Raw genomic sequence first — 19,898 nt, forward strand, 5'->3', positions numbered from 1 at the left:
GTGGGGAGAAAAATGAGAGGGGATGGGGGGAAAGTAGCGTAGAGTACAATAGGTGAATGGGGGTAGGGATAGAGGTGATAGATCAGAGGGGAGGGTGGAGCAGATGGGTGGGAAGGGAGATTGGCAGGTAGGACAGGTCATGAGGATGGTGTTGAGCTGGAAGTTTGGAACTGGGGTAAGGTGGGGGGGAGGGGAAATGAAGAAACTGATGAAGTCCACCCTCCCCTCTGACCTATCACCTCCATCCCCACCCCCATTCATCTATTGTACTCTTTGCTACCTTCCCCCAGCCTCCCTTTCTATCCTTCCTGTAGCATTTGTATCCTGGAACATTAAGCTGCCAGTCCTGTCCATCCCTGAGCCACGTTTCTGAAACCGCTATGATAACCCAGTCCCAATTCCTAACTGTGCAAGACTTCATCTGCCTTCCCTGTTAGGCCTCTTGCATTGAAATAAATGCAGTTTAATTTATCAGTCCTACCTTGTTCTCTGCTTTGTCCCTGCCTGCCCTCACTGTTTGACTCGCCTTTGTTATCAACTGTACCAGTTTCATTGGGAAAAGCTCTTCTGCAGGGATGAGATGAAGTAGGGGGAGCTGCAGATAAAGATGGAGGGCAGGTTTCGGTGGGGAGAGGGGCAGAATGATGATTGTTGAATGTAAATTAATGAGAGTTTAGGTACATATAGCAGAGTTTTAGAAGACCTGAAAATTAAAGAGGGGAGAACATTGGTGATTGGCCAAGAGTCCATGAGAACAGTCAATTCTGAAGTAAAAAATGAATGACTGAAATATGGGTGGAAGTAAGAAATAAAAAGGGAAAGGGACTCTAGTAGGAGTGGTCCACAGGCCTCATAAAACTAACTATATCGTGGAACAGAGTAAATTAAGAGCAAATAACAAAGGCAGTACATGAAACATGAGTGACTTCAATCACATGTGATTTGGGAAAGGAGCAAGTTTGTCTGTTCATGTGATTAGGAAAATCCAGTTGGCAGAGAAAGCTATGAGGAACAACTCATAAATGGTATTCAGGGTTGTTTCCTAGAACAAGGTAATGTGGAAACAATTAGAGTTTTAGATCTGGTAATATCTAACAAGGCAGATTTAACATAATGATCTGAGTGAAAGATCATCTAAGAAACAGAGATCATCACTTGGGCGAATTTAGAATCTATAGCTAATGGTGCTGCAGAGATCAATGCTGAGCCTGCGATTCTTTACAATGTACATTAATGAATTGGATGAAAAAAGTGAATGTACAATAGCCTTATCCAAGTTTGCAGATGACAAAAAAAGGTCAGACACAAAGAGTTTGCGGAGAGATATAGATAGGTTTAGTGAGTAGTAGACAAGCAGGAGGCTGGAAGAATATAGCAAGCCTGGCAGTATCAAAACATGGAGAAGGCAATGTTTTGGGTACTGTCGTTCTTCAGGGACGGAGGTGAGGTAGGGGGAGCTGCAGATATAGATGGAGGGCAGGTATCGGTGGGGAGAGAGGCAGGATGGTGAGTTACTGATAGATGAACAAAGGTGGTGGGTACAACCTGGTTGATCAATGGAATGAATCTAGTTGATAACTGGAAGGAAGAGTTGATAGGTGGGTGAAAGGGAGGAAGCAGGGCTGGGAGGGAGCCAGGGGGTGGGTGGGAATTGGAGAACTCAATGTTGAGTCCTCTGGACTGTAGGCTGCCAGGCGAAGATAAGGTGTTATTCCTCCAATTTGTTGTCTAATTCACTGTGGCAGTGGAGGAGGTCAAGGGTGGACAATCGGAAAGGGAGTGGGAAGGGGAATTGAAATGGGTGGTGACCAGGAGGTCAGGCTGGCCCTTATGAGCCTGGCTGAGATGCTTGGTGAAACATTCCCAAAGTTTATAGTTAATCTCACCGATTTAGAGATGACCACATTGGGAGCACTGGATGCAGTAAACTAGGCCATATCACCCACACTGTCTATGACCTCATCATCTCCTCCACCGCCTCCAACCTCCTAGTCCCCCAGCTCTGCACTGTCAGGTTCTCTTTGCTCCCCAAGATCCACAAGCCCAATTACCCCACCCAATTCATCATCTCCACATGTTGCTGCACCAATGAACTCATTTCTTTTTACCTCAACTCCATTCTCTCCCCCTTGATCCAGGCGCTTCCCACCTATATTCGGGACACAAGTCACGGTCTCCACCTCTTCAGAAACTTGCAGTTCCCTGGCCCCCAGTGCTTCATCTTCACTTGGATGTGCAGTCCTTATACACGTCCATACCCCACAATGATGGCCTGCAATGGTATTCTTTCTCAGTTTTTCCCTTTCCAACAGACCTATCCAGTCCCCTCCATCAATACCCTCCTCCACCTCACCGAATTAGTCCTCATTCTCAGTAATTTTTCCTTCGACTCGTCCCATTTTCTCCAAATCCAGGGTTTAGCCATGGTCACTTTCATGGCCCTGAGCCATACCTGCCTCTTTGTCAGTTAATTTGAACAGTCCATCTTCAGTACATACAGGTACTGTTCCCCAACTCTTCTGCTGGTACCTCAATGACTGCATCAGTGCTGCATCCTGCACGAAGGCTGAATTGGAGCAGTTCATCGACTACATCAACAATTTCCATCCTGCCCTCAAACTCACTTGGTCCATCCGAAAACATCCCTCCCCTTTCTTGACCAATCCATTTCCATCTCCAATGACAGTTTATGGACTGACATTTACTGTAAACCCACAGACTTCAACCCACAAACACCATCCAATAACTATCCAGACTACACGTCCTCCCAGCCTGTATCCTACAAAAACTTCATTCCGTTTCCCAATTTCTCTGTTTCCATCACATCTGCTCTGAAACGGAGACGTTCCACTCCTAAGCATCCCAGATGTCCACCTATTTTAAACAATGTTCTTTTCCCCCTTCTGTCATCCAGACAGCCCTCCACCACACTGCCTCCATTACCCGGTCCGCTGCTCTAAACCCTCCCCTGCTGCAGACATAATAAAGACAGGTACACTTGGTCCTCACTTTCTACCCCACCAGCCTCCACATCCAATATATCATCCTCAAACACTTTTGCCAACTCCAATTAGACCCCATCACCAAGAACATTTTCCTCTTCCCACCTCTCCCTGTAATCCGCAAGGACTTTTGTCACTCCTTGATTCATGCCACTCTCCCCACCAACACCATCCAATACCTTCCCCTGCAACCATAAAAAATGCAAAACTTGCTGGTACATCACCTCCCTCACCTCCATTCAGGGTCCCAAACAGTCCTTCCAGGTGAAACAAAGATTTACCTGCAACTCCTCCAATCTAGTTTACTGCATCCAGCACGTCCGATGTGGTCTTCTCTACTTCAGTCAGACCAAATGTAAACTTTGGGAATGTTTCGCTTAGCATCTCAGCCGGGCCTGTGAGGGCCAGCCTGACCTCCCAGTCACCACCCATTTCAAATACCCTCCCATTTCCTCTCCAACATGTCCATCTTCGACCTCCTCCATTGCCACAGCAAATCAAACTGCAAATTGGAGGAACGTCTCATCTTCTGCCTGGGCAGCCTACAGCCCAGAGGACCTAGCTTTGAGATCTCCAATTTCAAACAACTTTCCTACCCATCCCCCAACTCCCTTTCCAGGCCAACCTCCTCCCTTCCATTCCACCTTCCGACCCTTCCTTCCAGCCACCAACAGATTCACTCCTCCCATCGACCAATCCTCATCGTATGCATCACGTGTGTCCACCTATCACTGCCTCACCGTTCCGCCCCTCTCTACCACTCAAAACCCTTCCCCCACCCCTCTTTATCTGTAGCTCCTCCTACCCCCACCTCCATTCCTGAAGAAGGATTATACCCAAAACATTGACCTCTCCACATCCTGATGCTGCCTGGCTTGCTGTGCCTTCTGCTTGTCTAGTTTGGATTCCAGCATCTGCAGTTTTGTTGTCTCTAACCCAGGTAAAGTGAGTAGGCAGTATCATGGCAGATGGAATATAAAGTGGGAAAATGTAGGGTCATGCAATTTGGCAAGAAGAGCTGAATATTATTTAAATAGAGGAAGATAGCTGAAAGCTATACACCAGAGGGATTTGCAAGTCCTCAGTTATGAATCATGAAAAGCTAGCATTCAAATTCAGTGGTTAACAGGGAAGATAAATGGAATGTTGGCCTTTATTTGAAGAGGAATGTGGTATATATTTAGGGAGGTGTTGTCAAAACTACACAAGACCCCAGTCAAGCCTCAAATGGAATACTGTGAACAGTTTTTTGAGCACTACATCTACGGAAAGGTAAACTGGCAATGGTGTCAGTCCAAGGAAGGTTTATCTGGCTGATTTATAGGAACTGTTTTATGAGGAGATGTTGAGTTGGCTGTATACTCATTGTAATTTAGATGAATGAGAGGCAACCTTATTAAAATATACAAGATTCTTAAGGGGCTGGACTGTGTAGGCATGGAAAGGTTGTTTCCCCTTGGAAGAGCGTCTCGCATCAGAAGGGCATAATCTCAGAGTAAGAGGTCACACATCTAGGACAGAAATAAGAAAGAATTTTGTGTCTCAGAGGATATGAATCTTTGGTATTCTTTACCAGAAAGCTGTCAAGGTTGGGTTGTTAAGTATGTTGAAGGCTGAGATAGACAGATCTTTAATTATTTAGGGAATCAAGGGTTATGGGGAAAAGGCACGAAAGTAAAGTTGAGAATCATCAGCTCGGCCCCGATCTCACTGAGTTGCACTGCAGATTCCATGGACTGAACGGTCTATTTCTGCTCCTACATCCCATGATCTTATATATGATTGAAAATTTACCTTGGGATCAACTATGACACCATCATTGTAAACAGTCTGGAGCAGCTTCACTAAGTTTCCAAGCAAAGAGGTCTGTTAGGTATAAGGAACACGTTTGTATGTTTGTGTCAGGAACAAAGAAAATGTTCAGTGTGTGAGAAGATTTGTAGCTCGGGTACTCTTTGTTGTGGTTCTGTTCGCCGAGCTGGGAATTTGTGTTGCAGACGTTTCGTCCCCTGTCTAGGTGACATCCTCAGTGCTTGGGAGCCTCCCGTGAAGCGCCTCTGTGTTGTTTCCTCCGGCATTTATAAAAACCACTATAAATACTGAAAGAAACAACACAGAAGAGCTTCACAGGAGGCTCCCAAGCACTGAGGATGTCACCTAGACAGGGGACGAAACATCTGCAACACAAATTCCCAGCTTGGCGAACAGAACCACAACAAAGAAAATGTCTTTGGCAGCCTCAATGTGCATTTGTTTCTGTTTATCTATTACTGGGTAAATAGTCTGACACCTTAGAGAACTCAAGAGGACTGGTGACACAGAGGTGGATGTCATCAGTGAATATGTAGAAACTGACATCTCGATCTTGGATGATATTGCTGAGGGGCAGGAAGTTTATGAATAATGAGAGGTATTAAGCAGATATCTTTACGAGACACTAGAGGTATTGGGGCAGGAAGGAAAAGAAACCAATACCAGCAATGCAGTGTCTCCAATCAGATAGAAAAGATCAAGAAAGATGAGAAGCTTTGTTATAATGATAGGTGATAATGAACCTGATAGAAGGAACTCAAATGGAGTTGTTGGAAAAATGGACAAGAAATTGACAGACAGCAAATCATTCATGGATTTTAGAAAGGAAAGGGAAGTTAGAAATGGCACTTTAGTTTACAAGGATGCAGGGGTAAAGAGTTTTATACGGTGGAGATAATGGCAGATTTGAAGGAATCTATAATGCCACACCTACATGAAGCCACCTGCACCAATTCACCTGCTTCAGAATCCCTGACTCCTACAAGATCCACAAAAGGTTTGTGCAAACACAGCCAAATGTATTGACTTACCTTTCTGGTCCACCTGCAGCAACAAACAAAGAGAGAGAGAGACACACACATGCACTAACATATATATATATATATATATAAACAGAACCAAGTTAAACTTACCAGAGTACAGTAAAGGGTGCAGATAAGACCAGTTCCAACGAGTACACCCCAGAGATCAAATCCAGTTACTGATAAAAGCAAACGTTACTCCGGCTTAGCAGAAAAATGAATTTTCTTTTACGTAGTAATAAATTAACTTATAAAACTGTAAATTAAATTTGGAATGAATCAATGCTTATGCCATAGACAGACAGAATGGTAGAGGGCATTTAAATAAATAAATAGATGAGTGGACTGATTTATTTTTGCCTTTATATTACAGAGTGATACAGAGAGATGGTTGGTGACAGTATGATAGAGGTGAGAGAAATATTAAAAGTAAAGTTAAGACATCCTGGAGAGAAAGACACAGACCTGAATGAGACAGAGTTTTATTCCACTGGGGAATGTGAAGGAATGTTAACTGCTTGCGTTATTACAAAGAAGTATTACTTAGCAATACAATTTGGAATGTGATCAACAATCATAGAATCATAGAAACCGTACAGTATGGAAACAGGACATTCAGCCCATCAAATCTGCACCAATCATCTGAACAGTATGCCCCCCACCTTTTTCCCATAACTCCAGATTTATCATGGCTAATCCACCTGACCTGCATTTCCCTGGACAGCACTGGAAAATTTAGCATGGCCAATCTATCTAACCTGCACATCTTTGGATTGTGGGAGGAAAGCAGAGCAGCTAGTAGAAGCCCACACTGACATGGGGAGAAATTCCACACAGTCACCTGAGGCTGGGAATCAAATCAGGGTCGCTGGTACTGTGAGGCAGCAGTGCTAACCAATAGGCCACTGTGCCATTCATGGCATGCAAAATAATTTACACAAAAATAACAAGCAAAATAATCTGGCAGCACTGTAGCAAATTTAGTCACATCGTGTGGCCAACAGCATATTGGAATTTCTCGTCCCAAGTCTTTGCTTTCTAAGAGCTAGAGACTACAGCAATCACTTAACATTGTGCATCATCCAACAGGAGAAGGTGATGCACAATACCAATGCTAACACTGCCATTAGAGACTTCTTGAAATGAATGTCAACCATTGGCTTCAGCACTCTGGAATGGACAACTGGTCACTATCACTTAGTGGGTTTTGTTGAGACTTTATGCTTTCTCTTATGCATTCTTCAGTCTCTTCTCTAACTAGGTATTTTTTAAACAATCTGTTCAGACATGGTGTTACACACCTCTGAAGCAGGTGGGACTTGACCCCAGGCCTCCTAGCTCAGAGGTGGGGATACCACCGCTACACCACAACAGTCTCTTCTTCTTCTAATTACCATATTCCTTAAGAAAATGCAGCTGATTAAGATTGATCACAGGGAGCTAAAGATGTTTCGCCTCAGGGCAACTACATTTGGGGCTTGACTGTACAGTAATGGTTTAATAACTGTGGAAAGAATGTTAACTTGTACTTACCCTGATTCAATGCTAGTGCAGGAGCATAAATGACAATCCCAGTGTACAGCACCTGTAAAATGATCATTAACCAATAACCTCAAGCAGAACCATGTCTGAAATAACATTAATAACTTTATCCAGTTGATGGAATTAGTGAGGTCTCTCTAGCTTACTCCTTAGGTTTAGCGCTGGAGGACGGACAGCTGAATGACAAAATAGGATTTTTCAGTTCAGTTTCTCTCTCAAAGATGTTAATTCAATTTACTGTCTCTTGGTATCTTTAACAAATGACTGATCTTTGTGAATGATAGTACCAAAAGGTGGTTTGTCAAAGATGAGAAGCTTTGGAACCTAGACTGTTTTTTCCCTCACTAACAAATGATTTAAAACTCAAGTATGTTGGAAATATTTGGACTTTAAGTGCTGTGGAAGATTTGATACTCACTGTTTGAATGATGAAGAAAGAGGTTCCAATGTATCGAACTATTTTGGTGTACCTCATTTGTAAATACTGGAGAGAGAAAGACAGTCAATGTCAAGCAATTTATGTTTACAATAGTTCTGCATGTAATTCAGCAAAGTTAAAGCCATTGGGTTGATTTTGTTTATAACCCTTACATACTGTAGCCATAATAAAATAGAACAGAATCTGGAGCAGACTTCCTTCCTCTGTCAAATGTAACAAAGTATTGATTCAGGTTAGTGAAGAGTCATCCCATCAAACCTATTCACGAGTGGGTGAGCTTACTCCTGGCTTTACCAATTGTCAGCCTAATGAAGAAAGTAGGGACTGACCAATGACGGTGCTACAGACTGACAATTATCTCACACCAAACGCTACATTCACTCATACAACTGCACACATTCTGTCAGGAAGTAAAGAATCTCAAGATAAGGAAACTTAACTGTGGAAACCAGGAAGGAGCAGAAAACTACAACCCTGATGGATATCCTCTTTGACAACTGTGGTAGTATTGTGCAACCATATATGATTGCTGTTGTTACTCAGGAGAAAAGGAAATAAGATCTTTACACCAGATGAGCCAAGAATTAATGCCCAGTTCTGTAAATCTGTCAGCCCTTCTTTGGACCATTCTAAAATAGACCCCGTGTGTGGCTCAAAAGACAAACTGAAGGCCGTGGTGATCTACTCTGCCATGGGTAGTATTATCAGTGATGTACTCATTGTGGTTTTCTACGTTAACCCATGTCACATATACTACAGAATAGGTTCATCTGAGTTATGTACCTGGATGTTTATTAACAAATAATTACATACATTGTCACATCTCAGAACTACATATGCAGTCGAAGTTGTATGCTTCTTAGATTACTGGGATATGGGGGAGCCAGTGTGGACTGGGGAGGACAAAGTTAAAAATTACATAACACCAGGGTTTAGTCCAACAGGTTTATTTGTAAGTACTAGCTTTCAGACCACTGATCCTTCATCAGGTAGCTGTGCAGCAGGATCATAACACATAGAATTTAAAGCACCAAATTAAAGTATCATGCAACTGAAACAATATGTTGAACAAATCATTTCAGTTGCGTGATACTGTAATCTTGTACTATAAATTGTGTCTTATGATCCTGCTCCACAGCTACCTGATGAAGGAGCAGCGCTCTAAAAACTAGTATTTACAAATAAACCTGTTAGACCTGATGTTCTTAGATTACTGTCATATTGTATACATTGTTGATTAGCTGATGAACTAACTAGCAGACTGCTTGCTTAACTGCTGAGTGACTGAATGAACAAGGAGTAAGAAGGAAACCTCTTATATGACAGCATCACATACATGTCTTAAAGATGTACTGCCTCCTTGAGATTTATGAATAATACAACAAACACCATCTTAGACCTGAGTTGCAGTAGAGTTGTAGCAGACAGCAAAATAAAATAAACAACTAGATACTGACCCAGTTTATGAGGCAGTTTTCCTTGGAACTGGGCTGTTTTAAGTGTTCTCAACTGTACAGCACAACTAATTTCATTCCCTGTTCCTTTTTTTGAAGAAACTTATATGAACTGTATTTTCCCTTTGTTAATGTTTGAGAAATACATCTCAATGTATGTTGGAAAATCAAGTAGTATGTCTGATTTCAACATAATTATACAAATTGAAGAAAATTTGTTGGGAGTTGAATAATCAGTTGGGCCAAGGATTGGGAACAGGAATGAATTGCAACACATCGATTACAGTAATGCATTCTGTATAGTTGAGGGTTAGGAACTGGAAGGGATTGGCAACAGCAATCATAGAATCATATGAATTAAGTGTGGTATTGGATTGGGTACAGTTGAGAATTGAGTACAGTAATGGATTGGATAAAGTATGGATTTTTACAATAAAGGACTGACTAATCAATTGGATATAGTAACAGATTATTCATGATACTGAATTAGGTATAAAAATAGATTGGACGCAAGAAATGAATTGAGTATAGTAATGGATTGTTTACTGTAATGGATTTATTACACTAGCACATCGGGTGTAGCAATGAATGGGTACAGTAATAATTTTTAATTGTGTATTTGGTACAGTATTTGTTTGACTACATGGTTACAATTTCAGGACAGTAATGGATTTGCTACAGTAATAGAGAAGTCAATTGTGATGACTGAAAACAAAAAATTCTGGAAATTATAGCAGGTCAGGCAGCATTTGTGGAGAGGGAGCAAGCTCACATTTCAAGTATAGATGACTCTTCACCACAGCTGATGTGAAATGTGGAGGGGGCAGCATTTATGCTGTCCAACCCACCGTGATTTCCACCATTTTTTGTTTTTAGTACAGATTCCAGCATCTACAGTAATTTGCTCCTACATTAAAGTCAATAATTGGTTGAGTTCAATAATGCATCAAGTCCGGAAATGTATTTTGTATTATAAAGGGTTAGAGATAGTAATAAATTAGTAAAAGTACAGTTATCTATTGAGTAAAGTAATCAAAGGCTTTGAATCAATTTCAGTGAAAATTTAAGTCATACTGTAAATGTAAGTGGTAACCACAGAAGTACGAAGGAAGGTCAGAAGTATATGAACTGCACAGGTAGGAGTAGTAGGCACCAGCGTCACAAAGAACCAAAGGTGATTCTCTCATTACAGACAGATGACCGGAGGTATGTTTAACCTGAGGGTCATTGCATACAGTCAACAGACAAGTACATGGAAACAGACCCTTCGGTCCAACTTGTCCATGCCGAACAGATGTCACAAACCAATCTAGTCCCATTTGCTACATCTCAAATGAGAGGTGAGGCTGAGGAGGCAGGATGTCATAGTAACCTTAGCGGGTGTGGGATTTGAAGAAGCTACAAAATTAGTAAAATAGAGCTGGCCTTACATAAAATACAGACAACGCCTGTGATCAGCTGTGGGAGAACAGGTTTGCAGATCTGTACATATTAAGAACATTAAGGGTCTTCAGAATGGTGCAGGAAAATGATGTTGAAATTGAAGTTTAGCCATGATCTTACTGAATTGTGAAACAGACATGATAGGCTGAATGGTCTACTTCAGTGTTTCTCAACCATTCTGTATTCAACGCCCCCTTCTTATCCCTGAAATCATGCAACATCCCCAAATCACCAACCAAACAATCATCTGTTTTTGCACATAGAACTGCAATACACTGCAGTGCTGAAAATGGAAAACTTTTTGTGAAATATGTTTTATACACAACAAAAAATAAATGTTATCATTTATTACTGTCTTACTGTCCACCTACTTTTGGCTCACTCTGTATAAAATTTAGTCTGTGGTAGCAAAATAGTCAATGCGATCCTTGTGGTTCATGTTGTCTTGCTAAATCATATACATCTGGTTCAATTTTTGTCAAAAGCAATCTCAGGTCACCGCACTGAACAACATCCATGCGATTGCAGGTCTTATCTTGTATTCTGGTGATGGCACTGAATCCTTTCTCAACCAAATAAGAGGTAGGAAATAGTAGTGCAAACCACTTTGCCTCTTCGCTTAATAGCGGGAAATGACATCAGGTGGCATCTTGAATCCAAAAAAGGGACTCACCCATTTGCAAAAACCAAATTTTCATTGCAGTGTCATTTTGGAGCTCTATCATTTCTTCCTGAAGGCAAATGTCCATTTCTTCTGCGCATGAGATAAAGGGGTCAGTCAGCCATGTAGGGATCTCCATCTCGATAAGATCAGCAAATCATATTTTCATATCATCCTGCAGTGCACGAATGTGAGCTGAATAGATAAGTAATTGATCATCAATAACATCCACCGCAATATTGTTTCAACTCGGGAAATGGTAAAACTCATGACGACGGATATTCCGATGAAAGAGATCAAACTTCCCAATAAAAGATGTAACAGCATTCCTTGCTTTTATGAAACGCACATTATCTCCTTGTATCTGCATGATCAGCGAATTGCACTTATCGAATATATCTGCGAGATATGCACGGTCGTGTTTTACGGTTTCGGCTTTCATTATTTCTGCATAGGAATTCGATGATAGAATCGAACATTCATGGAAACGATTGAGGCATTTTCCTTTCGAGAGCCATCTCACTTCTGTGTGTAGCAGCAATTGCAGAAATTCAGCTTCATTATCTTTACAGAGTTGGCGGAGAAGTCGTTCATTCAGAGCATGTCTCTTTATATAATTTACCACATCTATCACCACTTGTAGAGAATGGTTGAGGGCTTCACTAAGTTTCTTTGCAGCCAGATGCTGCCAATGGATAATGCAGTGTACTGTGAAAACATGTGGCACTTCTCTCTTTAATAATGAGACAAATCCCCGATGTTGGCCAGTTATAGCACGTGCGCCATCCGTAGCACAAGCAACAATGTTTTTGAGAGGAATCAAAATAATCCTTGATGCAGTCGAAGATAGTCTTAACCTTTGGTATCTGTCGGTAGGTCCAGAACAAAAAGTAGTTCTTCTCATATTTCATTTTTGTCGACGAAATATACAAACCCCCAAAATAAAGCTTGATTTCCGCATATAGTACTTTCAGCAATTTGTAAGGTGATTTCTTTCGATATCAAAAGGGAACATAATTTATCCTCAATATTTGAGGCCATTTCTTCGATGTGCCTTCTCACTGAATCGTTGCTAAGAGGAATAGGCTTGATAGTCATTAATGGTTCCTGATGTAGCACCGTTGATAATATTTCGGCAATAGCTGGAAGCACCAACGATTCATCCACGGAATGAGGTTTACCACATTTTGCAATCAGCTTCGCTATGTTGTATGATGCCACAAGGCCATCCACATTTGTGGCTCCCATCTTTGAAAAAGCAGTGGAAATCATTGGTCGCTGACTGAATTTATTCTTTAATGTTTGAAAATATGCCAAATCTTTGTCCTTTTTGTCACTGTGTTTCTTTTCCAAATGTTTAATAAGACGGGAAGGCTTCATGGCCTCATTGTAAAAACTTTGTTCACAGAGCAAGCAGTGGTAACTGCTTATTAGATGGAGATTGAATAAAGCCATATCGCAAATAGTCCATGCTATAATGCCTGCACTTTTTCTTACTCGATGAGGCCATTTTTACACTGTCACTCATATACCCTGATGAAATCATGGGTATTATCTTATCATGATAATTTTAAGACGCTCAGACAAGTGGCAAAATTTGATTGGCTAACTAGCTGTAATGTGCATTCATTCTGCCACCCGGTAGAATAGTTGAAAAGCTGTGTTTCGTCTTCCTAAAAGCAACACGAGTTAGGTGATATTGATCTCGGCAGTAGAATCAGTGCCACTTGCGAACGAGTTCAAATGGTTTGCCACTCACAGAGAGGACTATCAATAATAGCGCAGGAACTAATCAGAGCACACGCCTCCAATGGTTCAGGGGAAATAGTGTTATGCAAGGACATGGCAGACTTCCAAGTGATTGGTAAGCTCTTTACAAAGTCATTCAGTGCCCCCCTGCCACCCCCTTTGACTTCAACGCCCACCGAAGGAAGGCAAACGCCCCTCAGGAGGAGCTGCCACCCCGTTGAGAAACACTGGTCTACTTCTTCTCCTGATTCTTATGTTCAACAGTCTGTCCACCTCTCTATTATGTTTAATGTTTATAATGCATCTCTATCATCCCAATAGGTCAGTAGTTCCTCAGATTAAATATTTAGAATCCATTGCCTTGGTTTTCCCAACAAGCTCTGCCCCCTCACCACCAAATCCATTCCTCTATTTAGAAACTGTCTGAGGTTCAACTGGAATTTTCTCTCATTTCCACAATGTCATCTGCCTTTGCAACTGCCTCAGCTCATCTGTCACTGAAATCTCATATCTTTGTTAGAACTATTCTCATGCTGTTCTAAAGGATCTGCCACCTCCCAACTTCCATACAGGAGTTTATACAATTGTCTGTTGTCTGTATCTTAACTCACACCCACTCATCCATCTTCCATCAGCTCACTGAGCTACTTTATTGCTTCCCAATCTGGCAGTAATGCCATTTGAAATTCTTGTTTTCTGATACTTCAATGGCCTCACACCTCCCACTCTCTGGAACTCCTCCAGGCCTGCAACCATACAAGATCTCTGTACTTTTCCAATTCCAGCAACTTGAGCAACCCCAATTTTAGTTGCTCCAGTAGCAGAGACGATGTATTCAGCTACCTAGGTCCTGAGCTCTGGCATTCCCTCTCCACACCCCTCTGTCTCTTGCCTTTCCTTCCAGTCATCCTTAAAAATTATCTCTGATCTAATCATTTGGTCACCTGTTCTAACAATTAATTCTGTGGCTCAGTATCAAATTTTGTTTGGTACAACTTCTTTGAAATGCCTTGTGACTATTTTACGACAAACAGTATGTGCTGTATAGATTCAAGTTATTGTCATGAATTAGTTTCAGAATGGTCTATGTTTTATGTTTGGATAATGGTACAGTATTTGTGAATGAATTCTGTGACTAGAGAATTGAACTAATTAGGGGTCAGTTTCATAATTCTGTCCTCCTCAACTCCCATACCAGTCTGTCCCCATCTCACTGAATGATGTGATACTCACTGGGATGCAGTTAAACAAGTTCTAGGAGCTCCCCAATTCCTCCTCTAAGTGACCATTGTTCACCTACATACATAAATATTAGATGTTGACATTTATTTAACTGTTGCACTTTGGTGTTGAAAGCGCTGATTGACAAATACTACATGGCTTTGTTATTCTATGTTATTCAGATTTGTTCTGTATTTTATGTAAAGATCAATTAATGTTATAACATGGATCAGTTTTAAAGTGTTCTGTGTTTGATCTGTTTTTCTTAAAAATTGCTCTCAACAGGGAGGTTGGGCCAGGAGGATTATTGATTTGAAACAAAATCCAAAATTGCTGGAAAAACTCAGCAGGTCTGGCAGCATTGTGGGGAGAAAGCAGAGTTAATGTTTTGGATCCAGTGACCTTTCTTCAGAACAAGAACTCTGAAGAAGGGTCACTGCTTTCTCTCCATCAATTTTTTTTCTAACTTTCTGATCTTGTACGCCAGTGGTATCTATGGGAATTGACTTTGAAGAAGTTGGTTGCTGGGCCGATGTGACAGCAGTCACTGCAATTCAAAAATATTGCACTGGCTACAAAGCATTTGGAACATACTGAGTCCTGGAGGGCACTATATAAATACTTCTTTCAAAATAAAAGGAATCCTGCACATCGTTATTTAAAATATATCAAGTTATAAAGATGTGCAATTTAAAGAAATTTTGCGGACTCAAGGGTTAAAGGTAACAATATTCAATTTAGAACTCCAGATCATTTTCGTAAGGAGCTATGTCATACAGATGTCAGATCACATGGGGTTGAGACCTGATGGAAAAGGCAACATTAAAGCCCTTCTCTACCATGTTCATGTACATTGTTTCTAGGCAATAAATGGAACAGTTTGCACCAGGCTTGTGTTCAGTGTTACATGCCCTAACCAAAGTTCCCAATTAAAGAACTACAAACATTAGAACAGGTGACTACGTGTCTGGAAGACTGACTTTAAGAAGGAAAGAGAGCAGTGACAAGGTTTGGAACAGAATTTCAAAACCTGGCTTGCTGTGTTCTTTCAGCATCTGCAGTTTTTTTTGTCTCTAATGAAATATCTTTAGCAAACAGGGTTAAAGAAAATCCCAAAGCATTTTATTCATATATAAGGAGCAAGAGGGTAACTACAAAAAGGGTTGGCCCACTCAAGGAAAAAGGAGAGAAGTTATGCATGGAGTCAGATTAAGTGGGTGAGATACTTAGTGAGTACTTTGCGTTGCTACTCGCATTGTTTCCAGCATGTACTAGCTACATGGACAGAGAACTGGCTGGGCAAGAGGAGACAGAGTTGTAGTGGAAGGGAGTTTCTCAAAATGGAGAACTGTGACCAGTGGTGTTCCACAGGGATCCGTGCTGGGATCACTGTTGTCTGTGATATACATAAATGATCTGGAGGAAGGTAAAGGTGGTCTGATTTGCACGTTTGCAGATGACACTAAGATTGGTGGAATAGCAGATAGTGAAGGGGACTGTCAGAGAATGCAGCAGAATATAAATAGATTGGAGAGTTGAATGGAGAAATGGCAGATGGAGTTCAATCTGGACAAATGCAAGGTGATATATTTTGGAAGATCCAATTCAAGAATGAACTATTCGTTAAATGGAAAAGCCCTGGGGAAAGATCTGGGTGTTCAGGTCCATTGTAGCCTGGAGGTGGCAACACAGGTCAATAGAGTGATCAAGAAGGCATACGGCATGCTTTCCTTCATCGGACAGGGTACTGAATACAAGAATTGGCAGGTCATATTACAGTTGTATAAGACTTTGGTTCGGCCACATGTGGAATACTGCGTACAGTTCTGGTCGCCACATTACCAAAAGGATGTGGATGCTATGGAGAGGGTGCAGAGGAGGTTCACCAGGATGTTTTTGGTATGGAGAACGAGCTATAAAGAGAGGTTGAGTATATTAGGATTGTTTACATTAGAAAGATGGAGGTTGAGCGAGGACCTGATTGAGGTCTGCAAAGTCATGAGAGGTATAGACAGGGTTGATAGCAAGAAGCTTTTACCCAGCGTGGGGGACTCAATTATTAGTGGTCACAATTTCAAGGTGAGAGGGGAAAAGTTTAAGGGAGTTATGCATAGAAAGTTCTTTACACAGAGGATGGCGGGTGCTTAGAATGAATTGCCAGCAGAGGTGGGCACGATAGCATCATTTAAGATGTATCTAGACAGATACATGAATGGGCAGGGCGCAGAGCAATACAGATCCTTGGAAAACAGGGGAAAGGTTTAGATAGAGCATCTGGATGGGCGCAACCTTGGAGAGCCGAAGAGCCTGTTCCTGTGCTGTAATTTTCTTTGTTCTTGTGGGGCCAAATGGCCTATTTCCACACTGTATGGATTCTATGATAACTCTTCTCTGAACTCTTCTGAGCTCTGAAGAGTCATATTGGGCTCAAACCATTATGTCAGTAACAGTTGTCCAAACCAAGTCAGGGTGCAGAAGAAGCCAAAGCTGAAGGAGCACCATGATTTCAGATGATGGTATTTTTGGAGGAATGTCATAGAAGCCCTACAGCCTAGAAGCAGGCCATTTAACACATCGAATCCAGATCGAACCTCCAAAGAGCCACTCAGACCCACCTCATTCCTGTAAACCAGCATCATCCATGTCTAATCCATCCAATGCACACATCCCTAGACACTATGGGCAATTTAGCACAGTCAATTCACCTAACCCGCACATCTCTGCAGAAGGAAACAAGATCACCCAGAGAAAACCCACGCAAACACAGACAGAATTTACAAACTCGGCAGAGAGTCACCTGAAGCTGGAATTGAACGCAGGTCCCTGGTGCTTTGAGGCAGCAGTGCTAACCACTGAATGACCATCCTGCCAAGGAGGAGTTAAAGCGATAGAGAAGGTATGTCATAAAATGATTTGAGAACAATTATGAAAACTTGTGAATATGGAGGAGTAGAAGCTAATTTAGATCAATAAACATGGGGATGATGGGTGAACAGGGCTTGTTATGAATTATAACAGAGTGCAGTTTTAGATGACATCAAGTTTATGAATGATGCAATGTAAGAGTCTAGCAAGGACAGCACTAGATTAATCAAGTATAGAGGGAATGAAGGCATGGATAAGGGTTGCAAACGAGCTGAGACAGCTGTGAAAATAATCAATGTTAGGCAATTGGTCTTGAAGACAGACGATTATGGGTTTGGAGATCAAGTTTTGTTCTTACCTCATACGCACTGGTGATATTGAGTCTGTAGAATATAGGCAGGAAGAGTTCAGCAGTGATGGTGATCACGATGGCATATGTTAAGCAGAAAATCAAGAACATGGCCCCAAACCGGTAAACCTCTGCTGGTGTCCCAATCACAGTAATTGCAGACATAAAGCTGGATGCAAGGGACAGAGCCACAGGCAATGCCCTCAGCTCTCTGTTGCCCAGCAGAAACTGGACATTGCTTTGCTGGCCTCTAGCTTTAAAAGCCTGATATATTCCAATGAGTGCAGAAACTATCAGCATTAACACAAACACTACATAATCCCACACAGTGAACTCACCCACACCAGTTTTAGGAGTAGACATTTTCAAACAGATTCAAAGTGGGAGTTGTGCACTTCAGAGAAATGGAAGGCGTTTGAATAAAAAGTTTAAAAGTAAACTTTCAGAAAGTTTTACTTCTCAACATAAGTTGACAGTACGAAATTTAACTTCTGAAAAAAATCAAGAAAATGCCAAGTGAAATTTGCTAAACTGTTTTTGCATTTCATTAAAGTGATAAATGATGAAGGGAACTATAAGATATGATTTTGGTAGCAATCACAGGTAAATGTAAGCTGTAGCTAGAGCAAAGAGAAACAGAAAACTCATGGCACACATTGGTTCTTGGCCTCTCAAACAGCACAGCTGAAAAAAATCTTTGCACAGCACCTAACAGATTGAATGACAAGTCACCTTACCTCCCTATTCACAAAGAAACTACTGACTTATTATTGATTAACTCATTTCAAATGAAGCTTCTGAACTCCCAACTTGAAAAGCCAGCATTGGCTATGTTCGACAATATTTATATTTAAAAGTGAAGTGCAGCCTATTGTTTGTATCAATATGTTTTGCATTTGAATATTTGGATCTGGAATCATAACAAAAGATGTGCTGGCCTTCTCCCTCACATCTTGTCTTCTGTTAACACACTCCTTAGTTGTGTGTCCTTTGAAACTTTACAGCCTCACAGATGAGGCTTCTGTGAGTGAGTGGCTATTTTTCAGCCCTCTCCTCCTCTTCTGGAGGTGGTAGAATTCCCGTTTGTTCGAGGTGTCAACCCACTGATGCCAGTTACCATCCCACCCCTACAGCCTCATCGTCTAACTCCGCACAGACCACCTACTGGGGACAGAATTGAATATTCTCTGGCGAGAGTTGAACTGGGCCGGTGTGGAGGGGGGAGACTGGGGACAATTGTGTGATCAGGTGCGATGTGGGGTGGGGTCGAGGTCCCGCCTATTCTCGCTTCTCTCTAATTAATTACAGGCTGGGAAACCATTAACGGCCTTCATTCTGCCGCGACTAGGATCCAGTTGGAATTGGGCGGAGGGAGGAGTTGGCGCCAAAGGATCCTGTCAGGTTTGTTGCCGCCTTCCTCAGGGGGAAATCCAGTCAAGGCGCTGCCGGAAGTTGTCCCCTGTGTTGTCCGGGCGGTGCCCTGTCCCCCCGGGATTACTGTCCCCCTGCCTCCTTCACTGTCCGTGCACTCCTGGTGCCATGACAACCCAATCTGGGCAGTGACCATCAGTAACCAGCCGCAGCTCCTGACCTGCCGTATCCGCCATTACAGTTGTTGCTGTGTTTGGAGATTTCTTCCATTTGGAAGCGGGTCAGTGGAGATTTCCTGCAGATGCATTATATTTCCCCCAGATGGGGTTCATTTCTGTTCTGTATTATAAAGTTCCAAAGCAAAAAGAGGACTATCCTCCTGACAGGTGCATGTCAGTCTTTATCGCAGATTTCAAATCTGCGAGATAACCCATTTCTATTCCTTGTTCACCACCTTGGTCACTGTCTTTTCACGTGTTTTCATCTCACACCATTGGTCGAGAAGGAAAAGTGGAACATTTTCTTCAGTCTTATCTTCAAATTCTTCTGATCCCAGCTGCTTTTTTTCTTATTCATTCAAGGGATGCGGGAATTGCAAGCTGAGCCAACATTCATTGCTTATTCCTAACTGCCCACAGCAGAGTTGGGGGTCAATCATGTTACACTGAACAATTAAGATCCTAGAATAAAATCTAGGTTGATAGATCAAACAGTACATCGTTTATGGTTTTGACCAGGTGATCTTTCACTGAAATGTAAGCATGCATTGTTATGGATTTTGTTTTAACAGTAAAACAAGCACTGCAACTACAGGAAGGAATATGCTCTCTTTAAGTGGTTACCACAGCTAATTTTTTTGGGGGTGGCTCAGTGGTTAGCACTGCTACCTCACACCACTAGAAACCTGGGTTCAATTCCAGTCTCAGGTGACTGCCTGTGTGGAATTTGCATATTCTCCCTGTGTCTGC

The 19,898-nt window shown here is 41.8% G+C and overlaps 1 protein-coding gene across 4 annotated transcripts in view; it reads right to left on the reverse strand.

Annotated features, from left to right (window-relative positions):
* The window catches only part of LOC122563316 (sodium-coupled monocarboxylate transporter 1-like), a 98,409-nt gene extending 78,947 nt beyond the window's left edge, over positions 1 to 19,462 (reverse strand). For 2 of the 4 annotated variants that reach the window (XM_043717036.1, XM_043717037.1), the window contains exons 1-4: positions 17,569 to 19,135; positions 7,797 to 7,862; positions 7,370 to 7,421; positions 5,948 to 6,015 (exon numbers count right to left, since the gene is read on the reverse strand). In XM_043717036.1, the coding sequence (XP_043572971.1) occupies positions 5,948 to 6,015; positions 7,370 to 7,421; positions 7,797 to 7,862; positions 17,569 to 17,922 (540 nt within the window). In that variant the 5' untranslated portion in view covers positions 17,923 to 19,135. The other 2 variants (XM_043717039.1, XM_043717038.1) reach the window with 2 other exon arrangements.
* Positions 19,463 to 19,898: the final 436 nt, after the last annotated feature.

The sequence above is a fragment of the Chiloscyllium plagiosum genome, chromosome 26 (genome assembly GCF_004010195.1).
Source record: "Chiloscyllium plagiosum isolate BGI_BamShark_2017 chromosome 26, ASM401019v2, whole genome shotgun sequence".
NCBI classification, from domain to species: Eukaryota; Metazoa; Chordata; class Chondrichthyes; order Orectolobiformes; family Hemiscylliidae; genus Chiloscyllium; species Chiloscyllium plagiosum.